At 44.1% G+C, this 23118-nt stretch overlaps 2 protein-coding genes across 6 annotated transcripts in view; one reads left to right on the plus strand and one right to left on the minus strand.

Moving 5' to 3' along the window:
• The window catches only part of LOC117812232 (cytokine-like protein 1), a 72907-nt gene that overhangs the window by 8220 nt on the left and 41569 nt on the right, over nucleotides 1–23118 (plus strand). The gene's annotated exons all lie outside the window — the stretch shown is intronic.
• stk32a (serine/threonine kinase 32A) overlaps nucleotides 1–23118 on the minus strand; it is a 60901-nt gene that overhangs the window by 4762 nt on the left and 33021 nt on the right. The window contains exons 7-10 of the mRNA XM_034683555.1: nucleotides 20851–20967; nucleotides 17853–17978; nucleotides 13266–13394; nucleotides 2256–2320 (exon numbers count right to left, since the gene is read on the minus strand). Of these exons, the coding sequence (XP_034539446.1) occupies nucleotides 2256–2320; nucleotides 13266–13394; nucleotides 17853–17978; nucleotides 20851–20967 (437 nt within the window). The remainder of the gene's footprint in view (nucleotides 1–2255; nucleotides 2321–13265; nucleotides 13395–17852; nucleotides 17979–20850; nucleotides 20968–23118) is intronic.

Consider the following 23118-nt stretch of genomic DNA (forward strand, 5'->3'; position numbering starts at 1 on the left):
TTGAGGCCTGCTGAGTCTCCACTGACTGAATCATGATGTTGACACTCCACAGATAACTGTCGCTCATCTTTATCTTCTGTTTCTATCAGATATCATTTTCTGTTTTCTCTTCTATTATAATCTTGGCTCTCCCTCGCATGAGTAAACATCACACCTTCTTTTAATTCAATCATGCAAATGAGCGGTGGAAGCGATTCCTTCACTCGCCTCAGATTGACTTCCACAAATGACTAACTCTCAGATACAGTATATGGAGAATATGAAGGAAGCTTTCTGTGCCAGTTACCATGTTTGTGATTTAATCAAACACCCACAGAGAGATCTATGTTTAGTCTCAGACACTGTCCCTTCACATCGTCCTACATGACTCCACTGAGCAGAGAGGAAAGATTATCTTTAATTCAAACAACTTCACTCAACCAAACAGAGTGTGTTAGTGTATTATTTTATGTAGCTTCTTAATGCACATCATCTATTCATAGGTTTCAGTCATGCTGCCATGTTAAGGACCGTCGCTCCATCACCTGGCTGCTTGGCTCAAATCAACATCCTGCTCTGGTGAAATTAAGAGGAAAGTCGATCCGAACACGACTAAGTGTTATTTAAATAAACGAGATATCTAGATTTGGAGTCTTATTAACTTCTATATGAACCGCAGCTCAACTGAAGTCTGCTGGAACGTGAATCATCTTTCACTTGATTGATATCTGACTTGAACGCGGCGGTGTGGTTAATTATTTCCGTTTTCACTGCTTGTAGTTCACACTTTAGAAAGTCAAAGTCATCAGCAAGAGCATTTTTAAGCTCTTACTTTATCACAGCTGAGATATCGGCCTTCTAAGGAAGACGGATTTCCAGCTTCAGGTCTGAAACGTCCACCTCTCTAGTGTCAGGTGAGGTTTGGGGTCATTTTGTTGCTGAAGCGTTCGCAGGTTGACCATCAACTCATCGTTCTTCATAACCTCTCCTGATGATCATGACAACGTGGTGCTGACGTGCTGAAAGAGTCGGCATTCACTTGTTTGAAACTTTTAAGTCTAACTTCAGGAGATGCTCCATGATCCTTAAAGGTGACATATCCTGCAAACTGGACTTTTTAATGGTTCTCTCCCTGAAATCTGTGTCCCTGTCTACAAACCCCCTGAAAAGTCAAAGACTCCATTCTGCCCCTGTTCTGATTTCTCCACCTTTCTGTAAATGTGTGCTGAAACCAGCCGTTTCAGTCTTCAGTGTTTTTCATACGTCACAACGCCATCCGGTCTGTAACAGGAAGTCAGAGCTCGGAGCTTGTTCAGCCCATAGACTGTATAAAATACAACTCAACCCCTCCTCCGTTTTTCATTCCCTGCACACATGTGTGCTAACAAGGAGCTTAGGAGGGAGGCATGCTAGTTGTAGGCTGTCTTAATAAACACAAAGGTCGCTTTGACTCCCCACGTCTGCAGATTTGAAGATCTAGTGGATGATTTTTAGTTTTCATGGAAAAGTGCTAGCGCTAGTTAGCATAGCTACATAGCTACATGTTGGTAGCTGTGTACCAAGACACACGTCGACATGCTGACAAATAAAACAACAAGAAACACTAAATCTGTGACCAATGGTTCAGAAAGGTCCTGCTGCAGGCGCCTCTCCGTCAGGATCAGATTCTGGATCAGATTCAGAGGGTTGAAGTAACGCGGGTCTGTGAGCAGCCGTGTATATTCAGCCAACATGTAAACATTAGATCAACGTGCTGGACAGCCGAGGCCACACCCATTTCCCGAGGGGGCGTGGTCAGAGAGCTCATTCTCATTTAAAGGCACAGACACAGAAAACAGCCTGTTCTGAGCAGGGCTGAAAAAGAGGGGTTTACAGGCAGACCAGAATCTGATTTCAAAGTGTTTTTATGAGCATAAACTTTAAAGACATGTTTTGGGGACCTCTTCGACCAATATATGTTGATGAAAAAGAGCACAATGTCACCTTTAATATCATGCAGGAAGCTGCAGCCCTTCAAAATAAAATACAGGCTAAATGTAGACTTAAATTATTGAATAGTTGACTTTTTTACTCGTCTTAATTTTATGACCTTAATCTGTGATCATTCTGTTCCTATTAGGTGGCGCTACTACGCCGTCATACATAGAAAAGCGTGTTGCACATGTTGACGTTCGGTCCAGATCGGTCCTAAAGGTGGCGCTGTGTGACGTCACGTGAAACCCTTGAATGTGATTGGTTGTAGAGGATGTGGTGTGCAGGTAAAGGAGGTTTCTTACTTCTCTCTGTTGAAGATGATGAAGTCTCTCTGGACGTTATCCAGCCTCTGCTGCAGCTGACCGTTCTGCACGAGACACAAACACACAAACAAAATCACTGAACACAACTTTGGAGACAGAAATCCTAACTTCCTCTTCTTCAGAATGAATTATAGATAACTTTCAGAAACACCAGCACGCTCTTCTCTCCTCACATCACACTCTCCTCTCCTCTAACAGGGCAGCAGAGGAGAAAACTTTGGAGGACACTTGTGCTCTGTCGTCTCCACCTGCTCCGTGTTCTCATACATATTTCGCCCACTTAATCACGCGAGCACATCCGGCGGCTCTGTCGTGCCGGGCTGTTCTCACAACCGCCAACCGCTGTAGTGCCAGGACGAGTGGACAGGTGCTTTCTCACTCGCACAGGGAGGCCGTGAAGAGACGGATCATGGAGATACATCAGGATTCTGACACTGTGTGAGAACATGTGTGCAGATAATTCTCCAAGAACAACCTTTACCCTAAACTAAGCTGCTTCAAATTCCTGAATTATCGTAACGACTTCCAAATTATTCACTTAGGAGTGTAAAAAAAACGACCCTCAGGGATTCACTCGGCCTTAACTGGCTCGCTCCTCCTTGTCAAGGGCAGTCACACATGAAATGACACGCCACAGAACGAGTACACGCTGCTTCCCTGCAGTCACACCGGCCCCTTAAAACTCCAACCGCACGCACGCAGCCTCCTCAAAGCCTCCTCAGGATAAAAATGGCTGACTCCCTGCCCGGAGCTGTCGGTCACACGGCCCAGCAGAGGGGCTGCGTACAGGTGCTGCCACAGCAGGGGGGGGCAGCCGCTGGCACACAAAGAACCATCTCCTAAATTAGGGCAGGGAAACAGAGGGAACGAGAGACAAGAGGGAGCGCTGTACGTACATATTAAATGTGAAAGGAAGGAAGTCAAGGTGACGGTGTGCATTGTGTTGTTGTAATCCATGCATGCATAAGAGAGAGGGACAGGAACACCGGTCTGTGATTAGCATATGTGTTCATTATAAGTTCTTCCTGGAAGAGGCCGCGGCAGGAAGGGAGTCCTTGTACCAAATAAAGAGGGAGCAACAAATAGATGAGGACAGAGGAGGGGATACTCGACTTCCTGTGATGGATGTTAGACATTACAAATATGACAGATGACAAACAGGGTATGATGAAGTGTCTCTGATGCTGTCATAATGACATATTCTCTGATGTTGGAGAGCAGGACGGCGCCTCTCGCAGTCTGACGTCGGACTTCCACAAGATCATCACTGTGACTGAATCAAGGATTCTCCTCCTCCTCCTCCTCTCCTCATCCATGTTGTCTTTCTGGTCCTCTGAAAACCTCTGACCTGTTGACTCCAGGCCTGGCTCCGCTCATCATGACTTTGGTTTGTTGTTGTAGTTAAGTGAAATACGATCTGGTGATAACACAGAGTGTTTTATTCTGAAAATTAACCGGATGTTTTCATTGTGTTTTGGTGAAACCTGACTTCCTGTCCCGCTCCATCTGCTCTGTTGAGATTGATGCGACGTGCTCCGGCATCCGGCAACAAATAGAAGTCTTGTGTATCTGATCCAGAGGACTCAGACCTGCCGGATCAGAGACGCAGCCGGAACGCAACGGAGCGGATCCAGTGGAAGTTAACACACTGACTAGAATAGAAACCGATCAGATCCGGTGCTGTGATGGAGCGGAGACGACCTGGCACATTATTTGCTGATTGGCAGATGTCTTTTGACGCCTACCCAAGGACACGGTCTCAGCAGGTGTGTGTCTAACATGAGTCTGGTCCTGCTGAAGGTTTCTGCCTGTTCCTTTTTGATAAAGCTTATAGTTAGAGCTGGATCAGGCTTGGACCAGGTCTTAGTTATGCTGCTATAGGCTTAGACTGACACACTAGGATCCTGTCTTTCCCTCTCTCTCCTCTCTCTGCCTGTCTCTCACTTTAACTCTTCCTGTCCCATTAAAGTTACTAACCATAGACCTTTCTGGAGTCCCTGAGCTCCCTTGTCTCGTAGGTTCCTCTGGATCTCTGCTGTAGATTCCTTTTTTGGGGTCTGTTATTCATCCTTTCTTTCTTTCTTTCTTTCTTTCTTTCTTTCTTTCTTTCTTTCTTTCTTTCTTTCTTTCTTTCTTTCTTTCTTTCTTTCTTTCTTCTTTGCTTCTTTCTTTCTTTCTTCCTTCCTTCCTTCCTTCCTTCCTTCCTTCCTTCCTTCCTTCCTTCCTTCCTTCCTTCCTTCCTTCTTTCCTTCCTTCATTCTTTCCTTTTCCTTTCTTTCCTTCCTCCCTACTTTCTGTTTTCCTTCCTTCTTATTTTCTGCCTTCACTTATTTCCCTTATTTCTCTCTCTCTTTGTTCTTTCCATGTTTCTTCATCCTTCATGTCTCCTTTTCTCATCCCCTCCTTTCCTTCTGTCATTCCTTCACCCTTTATTCTCCTCTTTTTCTTTCTTCTGGTCTCCCTCTCTTCTCTCTTTTCTTAGACCTTTCTGGAGTCCCTGAGCTCCCTTGTCCCGTAGGTTCCTCTGGATCTCTGCTGCTGTGGACGTGGTCCAGACTCCAGCTGCTACAACTACTACTATCCGTCTCCCCACTATCATCTCTCTCTCTCTTCCTCTCCCTCTATCCCTCTCTCCAACACGGTCTCAGCAGATGTGTGTCTAACATGAGTCTGGTCCTGCTGGAGGTTTCTGCCTGTTAAAGGAAGTTTGTCCTTGCCACTGTAACTTGCTAAATGCTGCAAAGTGCTCTGCTCATGGTGGATTAAGATGAGATCAGACTGAGTCCTGTCTGTAAGAGGGGACTGGATCTGATCCGGTCTTGATGTTGGGTCTTTGTTAATAATAGACCATAGAGTACGGTCTAGACCGGCTCTGTTTGGAAAGAGTCTGAGGAGAACATTTGTTGGGATTTGGTGCTTTATAAGTAAAGATTGATTGGTTGATGAGGCGTGCAATTTAACCACCCAACTAAACTGGACACATTCTTGGATCTCTCTTTTTTGAAGCCTCCACTTCTCCCAGTAACCCAATGACTCGTATCCAGACACTTCACTGAACACATCTTACTCATTTACAAACAAAACACCTAAATCCAAAACCTGCTGCAGGAAGAATCCATGACGCTGAAATAAATGCTGCAGAATACGACACCCAAACTTTCTGACTTCCTGTTGCAATGATTCATTTTCGTGCACGCAGTCCAAACAGTCACATTTGGCAGCACATGCAGGAATAAATGCTTTACTGTCTATAAATATATTATGTTTGTGTTTCTCCATATCCATTAACAATAGACCTGTGGGGCCACTTGTGATGGATGAATGTGAGAGAAAGAAAGAGAGTGTGTGTGTTTGTGCTTCTGAAGCATGGCAGATCAATATTGAATGAAGAAAAGCTCGTTGCCCTAAAGTCTGTCCCGTCCAGCGTCTCACTCGTTACCCTGCTCTGTATTCTTTTTGCATATTCCTCCCATCCCTCCTCATTTTCTTCTTCTCCTCTCTGACCTTATTTCTTCTTCTTTATCCTCAGACTTCTTCTTCTTCTTCTTCTTCGTGTCACTCTTATCCCCCCCTCCTCCTCCCCCTGAATCCATCATCGGTCCCCTTCCTCATCCATTTCCCCGGCTCCTCTTTTATCTCTCTGCCGCCGCCTCCCTGTCGCTGCCACGCTCATAATGTAGCAAAAAATTAGCTCAATTAAATCACAGATAATGTAGAGCAGAAAATTAAACTTGTGCCGGGAGAACAATACAAATTGGCAGACTTCCTTTGCACACACTTGCACACAGACACACGCAGGCACACACACACACACACACACACACACAGAGAGAGAAGAGAGTGCAGAATGGTTGATGTGTCTCTGCATGTGTGTGTGTTACAGCTCTCTGGTTGACCCGATCATTACACTGTAAATTAAACACAAACAGATTAAACTCAGGGGAGAGTTTGGATGTTGTTGGACCGAATTCTGATTTCTCTAATCTGTAAATATTTAATTTGAGTATTTTTATTTATATATTTATTTTAAAGGGGCAATGCAAGTTACATACGTAGTACAACTTCTGCCTGTTTCAAACAGCTGTAGTCTCTGATGTTTGCAGACAGAGATTATCATCATCATTAGCATCATGCTAACAGAGCTAACATCGGACACGAACGCCACATTGGAAGGATTTCACCTGCTGTGGGCGGACAGGATACAGGAGAGCAAGACTGAACTAACTGGTGAAGAAGGCCAGCTCAGTCCTGGACCCTGTGGAGGTGGTGGCTGACAGGAGGATTATGGCCAAGCTGTCGTCTCTGATGAACATTTCTTTTCTATATATATTCTTGTTAAATTCTTGTTCTGAACACCTTCTTGTTTGCTGCTGGAACTCCATGAATTTCCCCGTTGTGGGACGAAAAAAGGAGGATCTTATCTTAAAGTAGGGATGGGCGATATTGAAAGTTATGTTATCAAGATCAAATATTTCATATCAGTCGATATGATTAATCTCAGATCATTATTTCATGTAAATTTAAAGGCAGACAGTTTGTTAGTTTGCATCTGGATTTAGTTTCTGATGAACTTCTTGAATCCATCATTTCTGACGGTGCTAACAGGAAGCAGGTCTTTAATGTAAAATTAGATTTTTGTTGTTTTAGTTTGTAGATTCTTATTTTTCTCAGGTTGAGGTTATTTCCATAATTTGACTTAAATTTACATCACAGAAATATTAAACTGTATTCTGTGTATCAGCTTATTGAGTGTTGTTTTGAGTTGTGCTCTCCCCTTTAAGGTTACTAAGGGTTACAGGCAGAGTGGTGTTGTTTCCCACAGTGCAGTGAATGCATCACGGTTATTCAGTGTTCAGTTGTCCTACGGTCGCGGTGGACATTAAACGTGTCCACAGCAGAAGTTGTCTCTGAGCTCTTCCTTTACATCCTGAAAGTTTATTTAATGAAGTTAATAGTTAAAGCAGAGTCCACACACTGTCAGACTAACAACTCTGCTTTGAGCTGCTAGGTTTTCTCAGCTGTGTTTACATTCCGCTCTGAACGTCTTTAAGCCCCGCCTACCTCTCACCCTGCAACATGATTGGCTGTTCAATGCCATCTTCTTCTGTCTAATGTTGGATGGCAACTAGCGTTTAAGGCTCATTAGCGCCCCCTCCATTATTAGTGGCTGGGGGGTGTAATTACAGGCATATTTATATTGATTTATTTATAATGAGAAAAATTACATCACAATGATTAATCAGATTATCGCTCATCCCTAGATTAAAGCTATTGCCAGTTTCCAACTCCTGTCTCTTGTCAGGCTTTTAGTAGGAAGAAAGATATCAAGAAATCATGAGCGGCAGAGACCACCGTGTCCACAGGGGGCGCCAAAGTCAACACAGAAGTTCCTCACAGGAGCTTTAAGGATGTTCGAAGTCTAACAGAGCTGCAGCACATCATTAATGTTCCTTCCAAAACTTTCAAATCACTCTCCTCAAGAAAAATGTAAATCCGATGAGGAGTTAGAGCGAAGTTAAATCCTGCTGCAGAGAAATGTTGGAGAATCTCTGAATTAGTATTAGAGTCAGGTAAAGCAAGAGACGACAAGCAGATACAGATCTGCATGGGAGGGGATCTGTGCTCCTAATGAGAAGAATCAAAGGTTGTCTTCAGTTTAGTTCTGAGCGCAGAAACATCACAAGACGTCAAAGAGATGTAGCTCGATAAGAACAATTTGTTCTGCGTGGATTTAACGCCAAAGAACCAGAGTGTGTACGAGGAGCGGTGTAAGAATCAAGGATGCTTAAAAACTGAAGGTTAGGACTTCCTGTTGGAATCTGATTTTTAGTCTCAGCATCACAAAGGAAGCTTTCTCAGTCAGTGAGAAATGTCCCTGTTAGGCTCCCGTCCAGCAGAGCACTCCCCGATGGTTCGTCTCATTAAGTGGAAAGTTTAATCTAGCAGGCGGAGCAATTAGCTTCTGAACCGTCTTTTTAACAGCGTCAGAGGAAGAGAAAGAGGAAGAGAGAAACTAGTGCTGAAGTGTTACAGTTCTTTCCTCTACAACTCTCCTTCCCTCGTTTCCTTCTCTTATTTCCTTTTTGTCCTCTTTCATTTTCTTCTTCTTTAGTTCCTGACTTTTTCCTCTTATTCTTTTAACGTTCGTGATAGCATTTACTTCCAGTTATCAGATCGTATTTCACTTAACTACAACAACAAACCACAGTCATGATGAGCGGAGCCAGGCCTGGAGTCAACAGGTCAGAGGTTTTCAGAGGACCAGAAAGACAACATGGATGAGGAGAGGAGGAGGAGGAAACCTCGGTCACATGACTCCAGCTGTCCGGAGGTCCTGCTCCATGCTTTGGAAAGCTAGTTCACCTAACTACTGATCAGAGGAGGGTTTATTGAGCAGGGAAAGCCCCCTGCTGGACAAACTCTGAATTGTTTTCATGGTCAGATGTGTGTCTAACATGAGTCTGGTCCTGCTGGAGGTTTCTGCCTGTTAAAGGAAGTTTGTCCTTGCCGCTGTAACTAGGTTGGTCCACCTCAGCTGGTGTTGGGTGATGGTGAGGAGGTTGGCTTTTTGATAATGCTTATAGCTTGAGCTCCTCTATCCCTCTATCCAACCCCAAATCAGTCTCAGCAGATGTCTGTCTAACTTGAGTCTGGTTCTGCTTGAGGTTTCTGCCTGTTAAAGGAAGTTCTTAGGTAGACTGCCAGGGAACTGACACACTAGGATCCTGTCTTTCCCTCTCTCTCCTCTCTCTGCCTGTCTCTCACTTTAACTCTTCCTGTCCCATTAAAGTTACTAACCATAGACCTTTCTGGAGTCCCTGAGCTCCCTTGTCTCGTAGGTTCCTCTGGATCTCTGCTGTAGATTCCTTTTTTGGGGTCTGTCATTCATCCTTTCTTTCTTTCTATCTTTCATTCATCCTTTCTTTCATTCATCCTTTCATTCCTCCTTTCTTTCTTTCTTTCTTTCTTTCTTTCATTAATTTTTCCTCCCATCCCTTTATTCTTTCTTCCTTCCTTTCTTTCTCCACTTCTCTCTCTTCTTCTGTCTTCCTTATTTTCTTTCTTTCTCTCTCTCTCTTTCCTCTTTCCATGTTTCTTCATCCTTTATGTCTCCTTTTCTTATCCGATCCTTTCCTTCTGTCATTCTTTTGTCATTCCTTCTCCTCTTTTTCTTTCTTCTGGTCTCCCTCTCTTCTCTCTTTTCTTAGACCTTTCTGGAGTCCCTGAGCTCCCTTGTCTCGTAGGTTCCTTTGGATCTCTGCTGCTGTGGACGTGGTCCAGACTCCAGCTGCTACAACTACTACTATCCGTCTCCCCACTATCATCTCTCTCTCTCTCTTCATCTCCCTCTATCCCTCTCTCCAACACGGTCTCAGCAGATGTGTGTCTAACATGAGTCTGGTCCTGCTGGAGGTTTCTGCCTGTTAAAGGAAGTTTGTCCTTGCCACTGTAACTTGCTAAATGCTGCAAAGTGCTCTGCTCATGGTGGATTAAGATGAGATCAGACTGAGTCCTGTCTGGAAGATGGGACTGGATCTGATCCGGTCTTGATGTTGGGTCTTTGTTAATAAAGGAACACAGAGTACGGTCTAGATTTTGGATCTTGATTATGAACCCTGACTGGTCCAGCTGCATTTGTAAATTACGACCTGATTGATTCCAGAATGCAGAACGCGGCCACGAGAGATCAAAACCATTTCCCTGAGTTAATATTACCCTCCCTGTGTGGTTGTACCTTTACTTCCCCTTTAACCATAAACATAACGGATGTGTCCCCGAGAGGCCGCCATCATTATTCCATTAGAATAGGGAACTTTTGTCTGAATGGGCCGGGGGATGACGGATGTTGTCTGGCTGCACGGTGAAAAATCAGTGATATATCCACACAGACAGGTCTCCACAAGCAGCTGTCAGCTTTCATAAAGCATGGAGCACTTTGGACCCGCTCTGACTTCCTATTGAAGGCTGGTAAGGTATATGGAGTCTACAGCACACAAAGTGCTTCTCTTCTATTAGAGAGAGTCACATAAACACTTTGAATGAGCCAAACGGTGAGGCGTAAGGGAGAGGTTGTGTTGGTGTGTGCGGTCGGGGCGGGTTGTGTGTTCGCGTGTTGTTTCTGCAGACAAATTAAATGACCTGTTTGAGTCTAAGAGTGCTCACTGCTGGATCTCTGAGCTTTTACTGTCTCAACGGAACGTCTAAAGATTCAGAAATTGGATGGAAGCCCAGAATTCAGCCCCATTGTAGCGATCAATTTATCCCTCCACTGTAAATACACTTCTTCTGATAAACAGATCTCTCGCCCTGTTCAGAGGTACTTTACTGAAACCTCCTTTGTGGTAGTAAAATGGTTTTATTATTGGATGTAAGGAGGGTGATTCTATTTTACTGAATCTCTAACACATTGATGCATCAGGAGAGACAGAGGTTTGAGTCAGGACGGGTTGGGAGGGACACTTCTTCCCTCTCCAGCATTCAGGGACAGATGTTTTCAGAGAAGAGGCCAAAGCAGATCCTGTTGAAGGGGGAAGTCTTTGTCTGCGCTCCACTTCAGGGTCATCTAAAAAAACATTTAGTACCCAACTTTCTGACGTATTACTGATTGTGTTTGAAACTTGAGTCTCGTTCGCCAAAATCCAACAACAGTGGTGATTACTTCTCAACAAAAGAAACGCCAAGGACAACTTGATCACACGTCACATCAAATCAACCCGTGGAGAGGAGTTTGGCACATTTGGGCGCAGATTTAACCTCATGGTGAAGTCATTCCTGACACTCTCAGTTTACTTCCCTATCCACTGTCTGTCAGTCAGTCAGTCAGTCAGTCAGTCAGTCAGTCAGTCAGTCAGTCAGTCAGTCAATCAGTCAATCAATCAATCAATCAATCAATCAATCAATCAATCAATCAATCAATCAGTCAGTCAGTCAGTCAGTCAGTCAGTCAGTCAGTCAGTCAGTCAGTCAGTCAGTCAGTCAGTCAGTCAGTCAGTCAGTCAGTCAGTCAGTCAGTCAATCTTTATTCGTATAGCGCCAAATCACAACAAACTTTATCTCAAGACGCTTTTACAAACAGAGCAGGTCTAGACCACTCTATGTCAAATTATGAACAGAGACCCAACACCAAGACCGGATCAGACTCAGTCTGACCCCACCTTAATCCACCATGAGCATTGCACCTCACAGTATTTAACTAGTTACAGTGGCGAGGACAAACTTCCTTTAACAGGCAGAAACCTCCAGCAGGACCAGACTCATGTTAGACACACATCTGCTGAGACTGGGTTGGAGAGAGGGATAGAGGGAGATGAAGAGAGAGAGAGAGGTGATGGTGATGAGACGAGTAGTAGAAGCTGTTGCCGTTGGAGTCCAGAACATCCGCAGCAGGAGGACGCCTACGAGACAAGGGAGCTCAGGGACTCCAGAAAGGTCTATGGTTAGTAACTTTAATGGGACAGGAAGAGTTAAAGTGAGAGACAGGCAGAGAGAGGAGAGAGAGGGAAAGACAGGATCCCAGTGTGTCAGTCTAAGCCTATAGCAGCATAACTAAGACCTGGTCCAAGCCTGATCCAGCTCTAACTATAAGCTTTATCAAAAAGGAAAGTTTGAAGCCTACTCTTAAAAGTAGAGAGGGTGTCTGCCTCCTGGACCCTGACCGGTAGAGGATTCCTCTCCTCTATAAATAAAGGTATAAAGACCCAAAACGCAGATTTAACCTCTGCCTGTTGACACTATGGCAAACACGTTAGTCACCATTAGGCCTGGGTACCCAAACCTGGCATCGGACATGCTCATTCAGGGCATCAGGACGCACAAAAAAGCCTCTTGCACCCATATCCTAAAACCAACAGGAAGAGCGCCACCTAGCTTTGAATGTGAAAAATGGCGCCCAAATAAGGGTGCATACTTTTACGCACTAGTCCTAGGGTGTTTCTCCAATTCAGTCCCAAAAAGGAACATTCTATAGTAGACATATTGATGATTTGTGAGATCCAAAAATTATGGGCGTGGCAGACTTTCAGGCGGTGCATCAAACGCCCATGTCTCACCATAGACAGGAAATGGATTTTGGGAGGCTTTAAAATGCACGAAATCTCACCAAATCAGCCACACACAACACCTGCTGCACATCAGGCGGGGGTTGCAGGTGTGCGAGGGCCCATTAATCACTGATTGTGGCTTTAATTGAGATTGAGATCGGGTCATCATCCCTAATATTAACAGAAAAAGTTTCCCTGAATTAAAAAAGAAGTGTTTTAAACTTCCTCCAGAAGAAGATAGACTCAACTTTTCTCAGGGAGAGCTTCTCCACACGTAGCTCCTGTTTTTACTCAGCAATGAGCACTTATCAGCAAACCCTAAATAACAGCCCAGCAGCCGTACCATCCTAATGTATGTGTTTATGCACGTGTCTGCTCCTCTCCCACGTCTCGTATCGAACCCAGAGATCACATTAACCTCTCAGAGCTTCTCTCTGTTTAGCAGGACAACAGCTGATTTATGTGGAGCGAGCGAAGGCCTGAAAGACGAGAGCCAGGTGATTGCATTCTTTGCCTTCCCAATGCGCTCTGCTGACAGACGGGCCATTTGTTGTGATGAAGGTTGAGGGAGGACGGAGCTCTAAAATGTGTCCTCAATATCCTTAATAGCACTCCAGGCTCACTTAAAAGACAAACTGAGGAGCAACTCATCACCTGTAACTGGGCCAGATGGAAGCAGCGGTCAGATCCCTTTAATGAATAATGATGAGCACTAAAAGAGAAACACCCTTAAGAGACTGAGGGATCCACTGCAGAGGAGATAAACCAACTAAAAATGGACTCAGATTTATATTTAAACAGCGGTTATGAAAAAAAGAGCCGTATTGTCTAAATTATACATGATCACAGCGATGTGAAGCTCTGTGTCTGCTACAGTAGTTCTTTGAGTCTGCAGAGCTCTCCTTCTCTCTGTGTGTGTGTGTTTGAATGTTTAAAGTTAAATCTGCACCTGTGGAGATCCATCAGATCCCTGGTCCTTGGTTTTCCTCGCGAGTCGTTTCTTCTTTTTGTGAAGAGGTTTGGACTCCAGGATCATTTCCTCCAGCTCGAACGTAGGGTCACAGTTTAGTCTTCTCCTCTGCAGAGAAACAAGAACATGAAGGCATGCATTTAAAAAACAGCCTTTTAGAATGCTGGTCATACTTCTGCAGGTATTTTGGTGAAGGTAACTCAAAAGGTAGTGTAATGCATTACAATTCAGAGACAGTAATATTATAATGTAACTCAGTACTTTCAGAGACAGTAACTACTAATATATGTCACCCGGTCAGCATCCACCATCTCTGATCCATCTCTCTCCCCCAACACTACATCCATTCTGGTTCACACCCTGGTCACCTCCAGGTCACAAATCCATCCAGAAACTACAACTGGTTCAAAACTCTGCTACCCGCATCCTCACCAGACCCCCCTCCACCAGCCCACATCACACCTGTCCTGCAGCAGCTCCACTTGCTTCCCATTAAACACTGCATCATCTTTAAGATTCTGTTCCTCACCTACAAGGCCATCAACAACTGAGCTCCTCAGGACCTCATTGAGCTCCTCCATACCAAAATACCCACCCTACCGTAGTCTCAGGTCCTCGTCTTCCATCCAACTCACCCTCCCACCTGCTTGCTTGACCACCATGGGGTCGAGAGCCTTCAGCCGCTTGGCCCCCCAATCCCACCTCTCCCACCACCTACAAATCCTGCCTAAAACTCACCTTTTCCTCCGAGCATACTCCCTCTAATCCGTCTCTTTGGGACTGGAATGACTTCCCCTCCCCCCTTTCATTGTTCTAGTATTGTATCTTTATTCTAATGTCTGTATTTATTTTAGGGGTGACCCCAAATAGTGGAATATTGGACTATTAGTTCTAACGAGTCTTAGTCGACTGCCAATCTCATAGTTGAATATTTGCATATGAAACGTGGATCATTCCATTCAAACCATGGGGGTGCTCAATGTCTAATGTTACATTATTTTCCTGTTTCCCTTAAAAATAGTGTCTCATATATCCTATTTATATATAAATATAGACTTATTGAATGTAATTCTGAGAACAGCTCTTGAAGTGTTAAATCTCCTTAAAGTGGTAATTAAATCTCCCCTGGTAATTAAAGGTGGACTCTCCCATTTAGCAGGACCTGTGGAGCAGACGTTCCTCAGCTGGTCTTTAAATCTTTCTACGTTCATGGCAGCTCAAAAAGTCAGGAAATAAAACTTCAGTTGATCCTAAAAACTAGTGATGAAGATGAGGAGCAGCTTCATGAAGAGGGCTGTGAGATCAAGGATTACCGGACCACACAAAAACTGTACGGGGCCAAAAGAACCAGGAGGGATACCCAAAGCTGTCTGAAGCCTCAAAAACAATCCACAGCATCCCATCCACCTCCACACCATCAGAGAGGATATTCTCAAAGACAGGATTTACAGTCAACAAAGACAGGAGCGCACTTCTGCCCGTACACACGATGGTTTTCCTCACGTACAGTTTGAAAAGACTCAAGCGGACAAAGACGAGATGAAAGACTGTTTTAAAAGGTTCTGTTAAGAGATTTAAAAACCCTTTAGCTGGTTCAGGTTTCAGTTTGAACATTATCAACATGTTTAGTCTTAAGTTGGACAGACTACCCTCTGCAGTGCTGCTCTCTGCTGTGTGAACACTGTTTAAATATCTGTGGAGCGTTGTTCCATGTTTAACTGATGGTGGTCTTATTTGAGTTTTCTCTCCTTCATCACCTCGTTGTTTTTGTAATATAGATTTAAAAAATCTAAGTTTTATACTTCTAATATTCTGTTGTCCCTTTTACTTTAAGCTATGAGTCTCTTAATTATAAAGGGTTATGTGTAATATTGTCATGCGGTCACCATCATGCAGACTTTGGGTCAATAAGGAAAAACAAACATTCCACTATTCATCCACTACGGGCAAAATCTGATGAATCAGATTCCACTAAGAAAATCCTTAGTCGGGCTCACCCCTAGTTTATTTACTGTTGTGTTGCTTTTATTATTGCTATGTTGTAAGGTGACCTTGGGGGTCCAGAAAGGCGCCTATAAATAAAATGAATTATTATTATTATAGAAAGTATTACATTTTAGAAGTAACTTGCCCAACACTAATCTATTTCTAGCATAATCTGCAAAGCTCTAGTCGTCACTGAGCACACCGCTGATTAAATGCAAACAGAAGTGTTCTTGTGAAAACATGTCAACACTGAGTTAAGGTTTGTTTCCTAATCTGTTGTAGGGTCATGAAACTGCTGTGTCACTGCATCCAGTAAAGAAACACAATCATGACATTATCAGGGTTATACATGAAATCTAGTGTTACACAATGTGACACATTAAATACAGAGCGATGGACTCCAGGCTGAAACGTCAGCAAACCAACAGAGACGCCGCAGAGCGAGAGAGAGAGAGAGAGGGAGGGGAAGTTAGGAAAGAAAACATAAGTGCTGAGTTCCTCCTGTCTATAAGGGACTAAGGAAAGAGGAGAGGACTATAATTAGATAGAGAGACTCTGTCAATTCCCCATCGATCCTCTGTGCTTCTCCTCCGCTGTGCCAGCCGGGCCGCTGGGGGATACCCGCCGCTCTGCAGAGGCTCCAGACGGAGGATTAGATAAAGTCATTCACTCCTCTGTAGGAGGGTTTTTATTCTTCATGTGTTCATCTCTGACATGACACAGTGACTGACCGATGATCCTGAAACATCTGTGATCTTTACTTTTCAGAGCGTCAGTTTCAAACAGTGTGTTAGTCGTGTGGTTGCATGTAAACACCAGGGCTGCTAATAACAACTGTTTTAAAGCCAACTTATGGAACTATTACCAATGAAATGCCTGATTACTTATTCTTAAATTTAGTCTCTGCTTTAAGAGGGATGTCTGTTTTTGTTAGCATTGTAGCATGGTCAGTGTTGGCTTCACTTTTAAGCGATTGGAGAAGAGGTAAGGGCAGAAAGAAGAAGTGTTTAAAGGTGAGAGACTGAACATGTGAGTGAGAGAGGAATGAAGGAAACGCTCCTGGACTTAAGAAGCTTCAGGATGTGTTGATGTTGTGCTAGCTGCTACCGTCCTCCTACATTTCATTGTTCGGTCACTGTTTCACTTCCACGACTCTCAGCAGAGAGAGTCAGGATGCAGGACGACCCACTCTTCAGTAACGCAGCTCTGGAAACTATATGATGTGCAACCAGTGCATGAAAATAACATTTATGCACCACGTTCATCTGTGTTGTCTGATTGGTGACGTGTTTTCACCCTGGGTGCAGAAATCTTTGTCCTTAGACTCTGGTTAAAAGTTGTACATGTGCATTAGCTCCTTTTCAACACAAGAGATAGGACCATGTCTAGGTGCACCTTCCCTGCACCCAGAGCTGAATGCAGCTGGACGGGGCAGACGTCACAGCTGTCTGTCATAAAGTGCGGCTGATCAACAGGTCGACGATCGGACAGAGATGCAGAATGGAGAAAGATGCATTAAATAATTCAGTGAAATCACTCAAAACATCACCTTTAGAGAGGAGAACATACCAGGAGAAGCTCCACGTGAAAGAGCGTGGACCTGATCAACCAAACATCACAATTAATCATCAGTCCAAAGACGGAGGGAGACAACACACCCGGTCTTTTTCCAGGACCTGGTTCAGCAAGAAGGCTTGGCTAACTGCATGTAGTGATGCTAATGCTTTATTCTGCTTTCCCTGCGTCAGGATCTGACCCTGCATGGATTAAGACAGGTCTTACTGATATGAAGCACTTTTCAGAAAAGACAAAGATGCATGAACAAACAGGGATCCACATGGAGAATGTTCTGTGACTCGCCATGTTTGTCAGCATGATGAAGGCTACAGGACAGAGATCCATGAGCACAATGAGGAGGTGGACAAAAACAGGCTCATCCTATCTGAAATAATGGACTGGGTCAAGTTCTGTGGTGTGACACCTTAGTACATGTTTGCTTGCTATTTTGGAGTTATAGCCCCCCTTGGAGAGAACTCCACCAGCCGCCACTGGCTTCAAGGTAACGTGAATCAGAGCAGTTCCTCCCCTCTTAGTGATAATCTTCTCTGAATTACTACATGCATCCTCTTTAGTCATAATAATCCAGGGACCACCTGTAGAGCTGCGGGTACTCAGAGGCTTCCTTTGCCTTAGTCTGCGTCTCAGCGGCGTGGGCACGCACCTGAGACGGTTATTTCATTCAGTGCTCACACTCAGTGGGAGACGCCGCTCAGCCCAGCAGGGGGTGGTGTCTACAGCCTGACGAGGAAAGGTGGGAAGTTCTGGCTCCATCTATTTTTTCCTCTGCCTTCAGGGAAACACTGGAAGGAGAACGTATGGGAGGTGGTGCTCTGAGGCATCCAGTGACGGTGTTATTCCCTCATTCATTCACCTTACTGTCACTGTGTTTGCACATTATGAGAGAGGATGTGTTTGCTTGAGTGTGGCTGATCTGATTAGCATCACAATGCAGCATGCTATCCTCTGTCTCCCATACAGATGTGAGAGTCTAGTTCTGCAGACCTCCTCTCTTATACTCACGTTGGGAATGAAGCCTGGAGGGATCAGTTTGCTCAGCACAGCGTCCCAGTTGACATCTGACATGTAGTCCAAATCCTGGAGCTCAGCGAGACAGGAAATGCGCTTCTGGACGTCGATGCACAGCAACTGGAGGAGACACAAAGGATTAGAGTGAGAACAGGGGAGGGAAGGATGGAAGAGCTACAGGCAGGAGTCCCACTGAGACACGGGGGGGGGGGACATGTTCGCCCTAAAGGATGTGTCTGGGATGGAGGATACAGAGACGAGAGAGGTGGAGGTGAGCGAGGGAGAGAATGTGATACAGGAAGCAAACGGTGATGAGGAGGATTCAAGAGGCTGTGAAGGATGAAGGACGAATATATCCAGCTTTGAATATGTTCTCACTTTCTTTACATCACATTTACACAAACACACACACTCTCCCCGTCCCTCCCACACACACACACACACACACACACACACAGTTACACGTGCGACCGGACTGCCAATGAGGTGCGTGGAGTCTGAGCACGCAGCAATGCAACAGTTAGACTGCAGTGCATTGCTGGCATGACAAAACGCTCCAACAACAGCTCCACTGGCGGCGTCACAGACACGGAGAGCAGAGATTCAGACTCCTGCTCGTCTTATCGGTGATGTAAAGATTATATATTTCATTAGACGATAAAGAAGCTGCTGTTATCTCTCAGTGCGGAGAGATTCTGCAGCTCTGTGCAACTTTAAACTTTCTGTCTCTGCTCCTTCATCCCTCTTTGTGAATACTAATCCTACTTTATTATTATGATTCTGAAGTCTGCAGCACTGCACGCTGCCAGAAACTCATTGGCTGATGAACCAGTGGTGCACCAAGCCGGGCCACATCAATGACTGACCCCCTGATTAAAATTCTGAATGCGCACCTTGTTTGCAAATGAGTTGCAGGTTTTGTCAGGTTTGCTAACGATCCTCCCCGCCGGGATTAAATAATTTAAACCCAAAAGCTAGATTCACAAAGTCTCCTGCAGGGGGGTGAAGGTGCAGCACAGACGAGCTGGACTTCCTAACCCGGGTCTGTTAAGTATTTATGGCGAGGGCACGACGTGAAAACAAGGCACAGTGTGGTTTATATTAACAGTTTACTCGTGTGCTGCAGAGTGTGCTTCGACTCCAAGCGGAAACGAGAATTGAAGCCAATGCTGAAGTGCTTAAAAACTGCAGTTCCTGGAGTGTCCACTAGAGGCTGGCTGCAGAAACACCAGAAACCACACACACACCCATTCAAAGAGACGATCTTTACAGCAGAAATAAACATGTTTACAGCCTGGTTCAAAACATGAGTTTAGTCTGAAGAGCTCATTTCTCTTTCGATGGTGAACTTATTTAGAACTCGTTACTTCTTAAGATATCAAACGTACAAGTTTTGCCCAAATAAGGGCGTGGCTGACTTGATTGACAGGCAGGAACACTGTAGCTGTTAGCGAGGAGGCTAAAGCCCCGCCTCTTTACCTCACACTAAGTTAGGTTGAGTTCAGCATTTCCAATATGGCACCCACCGACGATCGGCTTCATACACAGACGGGTGATGTCACGGAGGCCACGCCCATTTATTATACAGGATATGTTCGACTCTCGGCCTAGACCATTTGCTGCATGTCTCTTCCCCCCACATTTCCTGTCTCTCTTCAGCTGTCCTCTCTAAAAAAAAAAAAAAGGCCAAAATGCCCAAAAATATAACAGACATGAAATGTGGGGAATAGAGAGCGGGGGAAGACATGCAAATGGTCACAGCCGGGTGTCCAAACCACAACCGCTGTGATGAGGACTATAGCCTATGTACAAGGGGGGCACCCAAAGCGGTAGGCCAATGTTGGCTCTGAGACACAAACTTGAACACAATTGTTTCACCAAAAACAATCAATCGATCAAGACGAACTATTCCCCTTCTTGGAGAGTAATGGCAGTTTTGGCAGAGGTCCTAAATGTGTCCTTTCTCTGGATATTACTTGTACATGATTACTTAAAGTTATTACAATGGACCCCTTTAAAGCTCCTATAAGGAACTTTGAGTTGGTGTTAATATTGGCGCCCCCTGTGGACAAAACAGTAACTGCACTCTGAGTTTGGTGAGAGATCAGCGTGGTTTCCTTCAAGCTCTAGGTCCTTTTTTTATTTAAAGTCATATTTTTGGCATTTTCGTCTTTATTGAAAGGACAGCTGAAGAGGGACAGGAAATGAGGGGAGTAGAGACATGCAGCAAAGAGTCAAGGGGAACCAGCAACCTCTGGGTCAAGGACTGTAGCCTCTCTCTGGGGCGTGCTTAGACCACTAAGCTAACGGTGCCCAATCAATCGCCATTACCTTTAAAGAAAAGTGTTTGTTTCACTCAATCAATCTTTATTTATAAAGCGCCAAATCACAACAAACGTTCTCCTCAGACTCTTTCCAAACAGAGCAGGTCTAGACCGTACTCCATGTTCTATTACTAACAAAGACCCAACATCAAGACCGGGTCAGATCCAGTCCCATCTTTCAGACAGGACTCAGTCTGATCTCATCTTAATCCACCATGAGCAGAGCACTTTGCAGCATTTAGCAAGTTACAGTGGCAAGGACAAACTTCCTTTAACAGGCAGAAACCTCCAGCAGGACCAGACTCATGTTAGACACACATCTGCTGAGACCGTGTTGGAGAGAGGGATAGAGGGAGATGAAGAGAGAGAGAGATGATAGTGGGGAGACGGATAGTAGTAGTTGTAGCAGCTGGAGTCTGGACCACGTCCACAGCAGCAGAGATCCAGAGGAACCTACGAGACAAGGGAGCTCAGGGACTCCAGAAAGGTCGTGTGAGGTCGACTCTGTTCTGTCACACACACTCTGCCTGAGTTTGTAAATGTGTGACTCTGCCTCAGCTCTGGACAGATTGCGCTTGAACACACACATGCTAGTGTTCAGATATATTAACATTCTGCTGCCTGTCTGTTACATGTTGTGAGGAGGGTTGGTGTATGACATGGTTTACCTTTCTGATGAGAGACTTCATCTCCAAAGACCAGGCTGCTGGGTAGCTGGGATGAACCTTGTGGAAGGTCTGAAGGATCTCATTAGCAGGTGTGCTGGATCTCATCACATAGGGTCTCTGAAAGAAGAGAGAGGAGAGGGTATGTTACAGGTTCCTTGTGTTCATCGTGTTGCACTGCCTGAAGGCGTTTCTTTGATAAAGTACTTAAAGTTTGTTCTGTAGTTTCTCTCTCTCTGTCTTCCTCCTCTCTTTGTGCTCACCTTCTTTGAACTCATTTGCTGCACTGATGAGAACAAACGAGAGGGGAAACAGGGAATAATGGACTCTTCTAAAACACTACTTAAAGTCTCTATCTGTCTGTGTGTGGGTCAGAAAACATGGGAACGCCCTCACATACTTGAGCGCCACTTTCCTTCCTGTGTGCTTTGCTCATTTATGTGACTAAACTTGCTTCATTGGTCAGCCAATCAGAGACGAAAGGCGTTTTTCAACCAGAGGAACTTTACCCCTGATCTACATGTGTTTCGACCGGTGGACCCAGGGTCTAAATTTAGTTCAGGGGTAGATAATCTCCCCCTAAAGAGCCCCTGCTAGGGGGGTAGTACTTTTCAAAGGTCCCAGGACTTTCAGGGGGCGGGGCCTGTAATACTGAACGTGTCTGATTGGTAGATTAACCTCAGTGTTTTTATTCCTCCCTCCATCCACAATAACATCACACACATCTGGGATTCACTTGATTTCTCTTTCTTTCATTAGTTTTTTTTGTTCTATCTTTTTTGTATGTGTTCAAAAAAAAAAATTGTCAAAAAAAAAATTTTGTCAAAAAAATTTTTTGGGTCATTTTTTGTTCAATTTTTTTTTTCAAATTTTTTTCGTTCAATTTTTTTCGTTCAATTTTTTATTTTTTTATTTTCCAAAAACCATTCACAGTCATTGTTTTTTCCATCTGTGATTCTCTTGATTTCTCTTTCTTTCATTAGTTTTTATTTGTTCTATCTTTTTTGTATGTGTGTGTACTTTTCAAAAGAAGAAGCTGTGATTCTCTTGATTTAGAATGCGTCTCTCCTCCCGGTGTTCCGGTTTTAAAAGTGACCCTGTAAACTGGAGACCTTCAGCTGAACGTGTCAGTGTTTGTGGAGTTTACACAGCTGTTGAAACACAGAGGGAGTTCCTGGGAATGCAAACTAGTTTAGTTTTTATTAAGATTTCAAAATATCCTCATCAGATATTTAATGATGGTCTAAAGACGTTTATGAGGGATGCATCCGGCTGAGAGTCTCCAGTTAACAGGGTCGCCGTTTAAACCAAAACACCGGCCGATCTCTGCGATCACGGCTTTTTGAGTTCAAAAGGATTTTAAAGCCGTGTTGAAACGTCTTTGCTACTCGCGCTTATCTCCTCTCACGTGTTGATTCAGTGAATCCATCTGTGATGAAATATAGCACCATCTAAAACAGACCAGCTGCGTCTCTTCATGCTAACAGGCTAACTGTTGTGTTAATTCATTCTTTGCTTTTTCCATGTTTTTAACCGCAGGCGCAAAATTTTCACTTTTTTTCATGTGTTTCTGCTTTTGGAGCACAATTTCAAATTTGAGAAAAATTTATTTTTCGACAGACTCCAGGTCAACTTTTTTGTCTTTTATTTTTTTTCAAATTTTTTTTTTCAAAAAAGTTAAAAAAAAAAAAAAAAATTTAAATTTTATTTTCAAAAAATTTAAATTTTCAAAGCATTTTTTCTAAAGTTTTTTTTTTTTACATTATTTTTTTTTTTTTCAAAATTTTCAAAAAACCATTCACAGTCATTGTTTTTTCCATCTGTGATGAATAGCATCCATCTTTGTTTTACTGCCCTCTACTGGTCTGGTGGTGTAGTGTCAAAGGATTTTAAAGGCGTGTTGAAACGTCTTTGCTACTCGCGCTTATCTCCTCTCACGTGTTGATTCAGTGAATCCATCTGTGATGAAATATAGCACCATCTAAAACAGCTGAGTCTCTTCATGCTAACAGGCTAACTGTTGTGTTGCTCAGAATGATACCTGCCTGTCCGTCTGCTTCTATGGTGTCATCTGTGATGAATGGCATTCCTCTTTGTGTTACTGCCCTCTACTGGTCTGGTGGTGTAGTACAATTACTTTTTTTTCCTCCATACGTCACTGGCCTGATTTACACAATCTACCCGGGACTTCAGCCCGCGGTCAGACAACAATGGGGGACCAGGAACCTTTTAGTTCAGGGTGAAGTAGAACTCTTGGTCGAAATGCACCTA

The sequence above is a fragment of the Notolabrus celidotus genome, chromosome 5 (genome assembly GCF_009762535.1).
Source record: "Notolabrus celidotus isolate fNotCel1 chromosome 5, fNotCel1.pri, whole genome shotgun sequence".
NCBI lineage: Eukaryota > Metazoa > Chordata > Actinopteri > Labriformes > Labridae > Notolabrus > Notolabrus celidotus.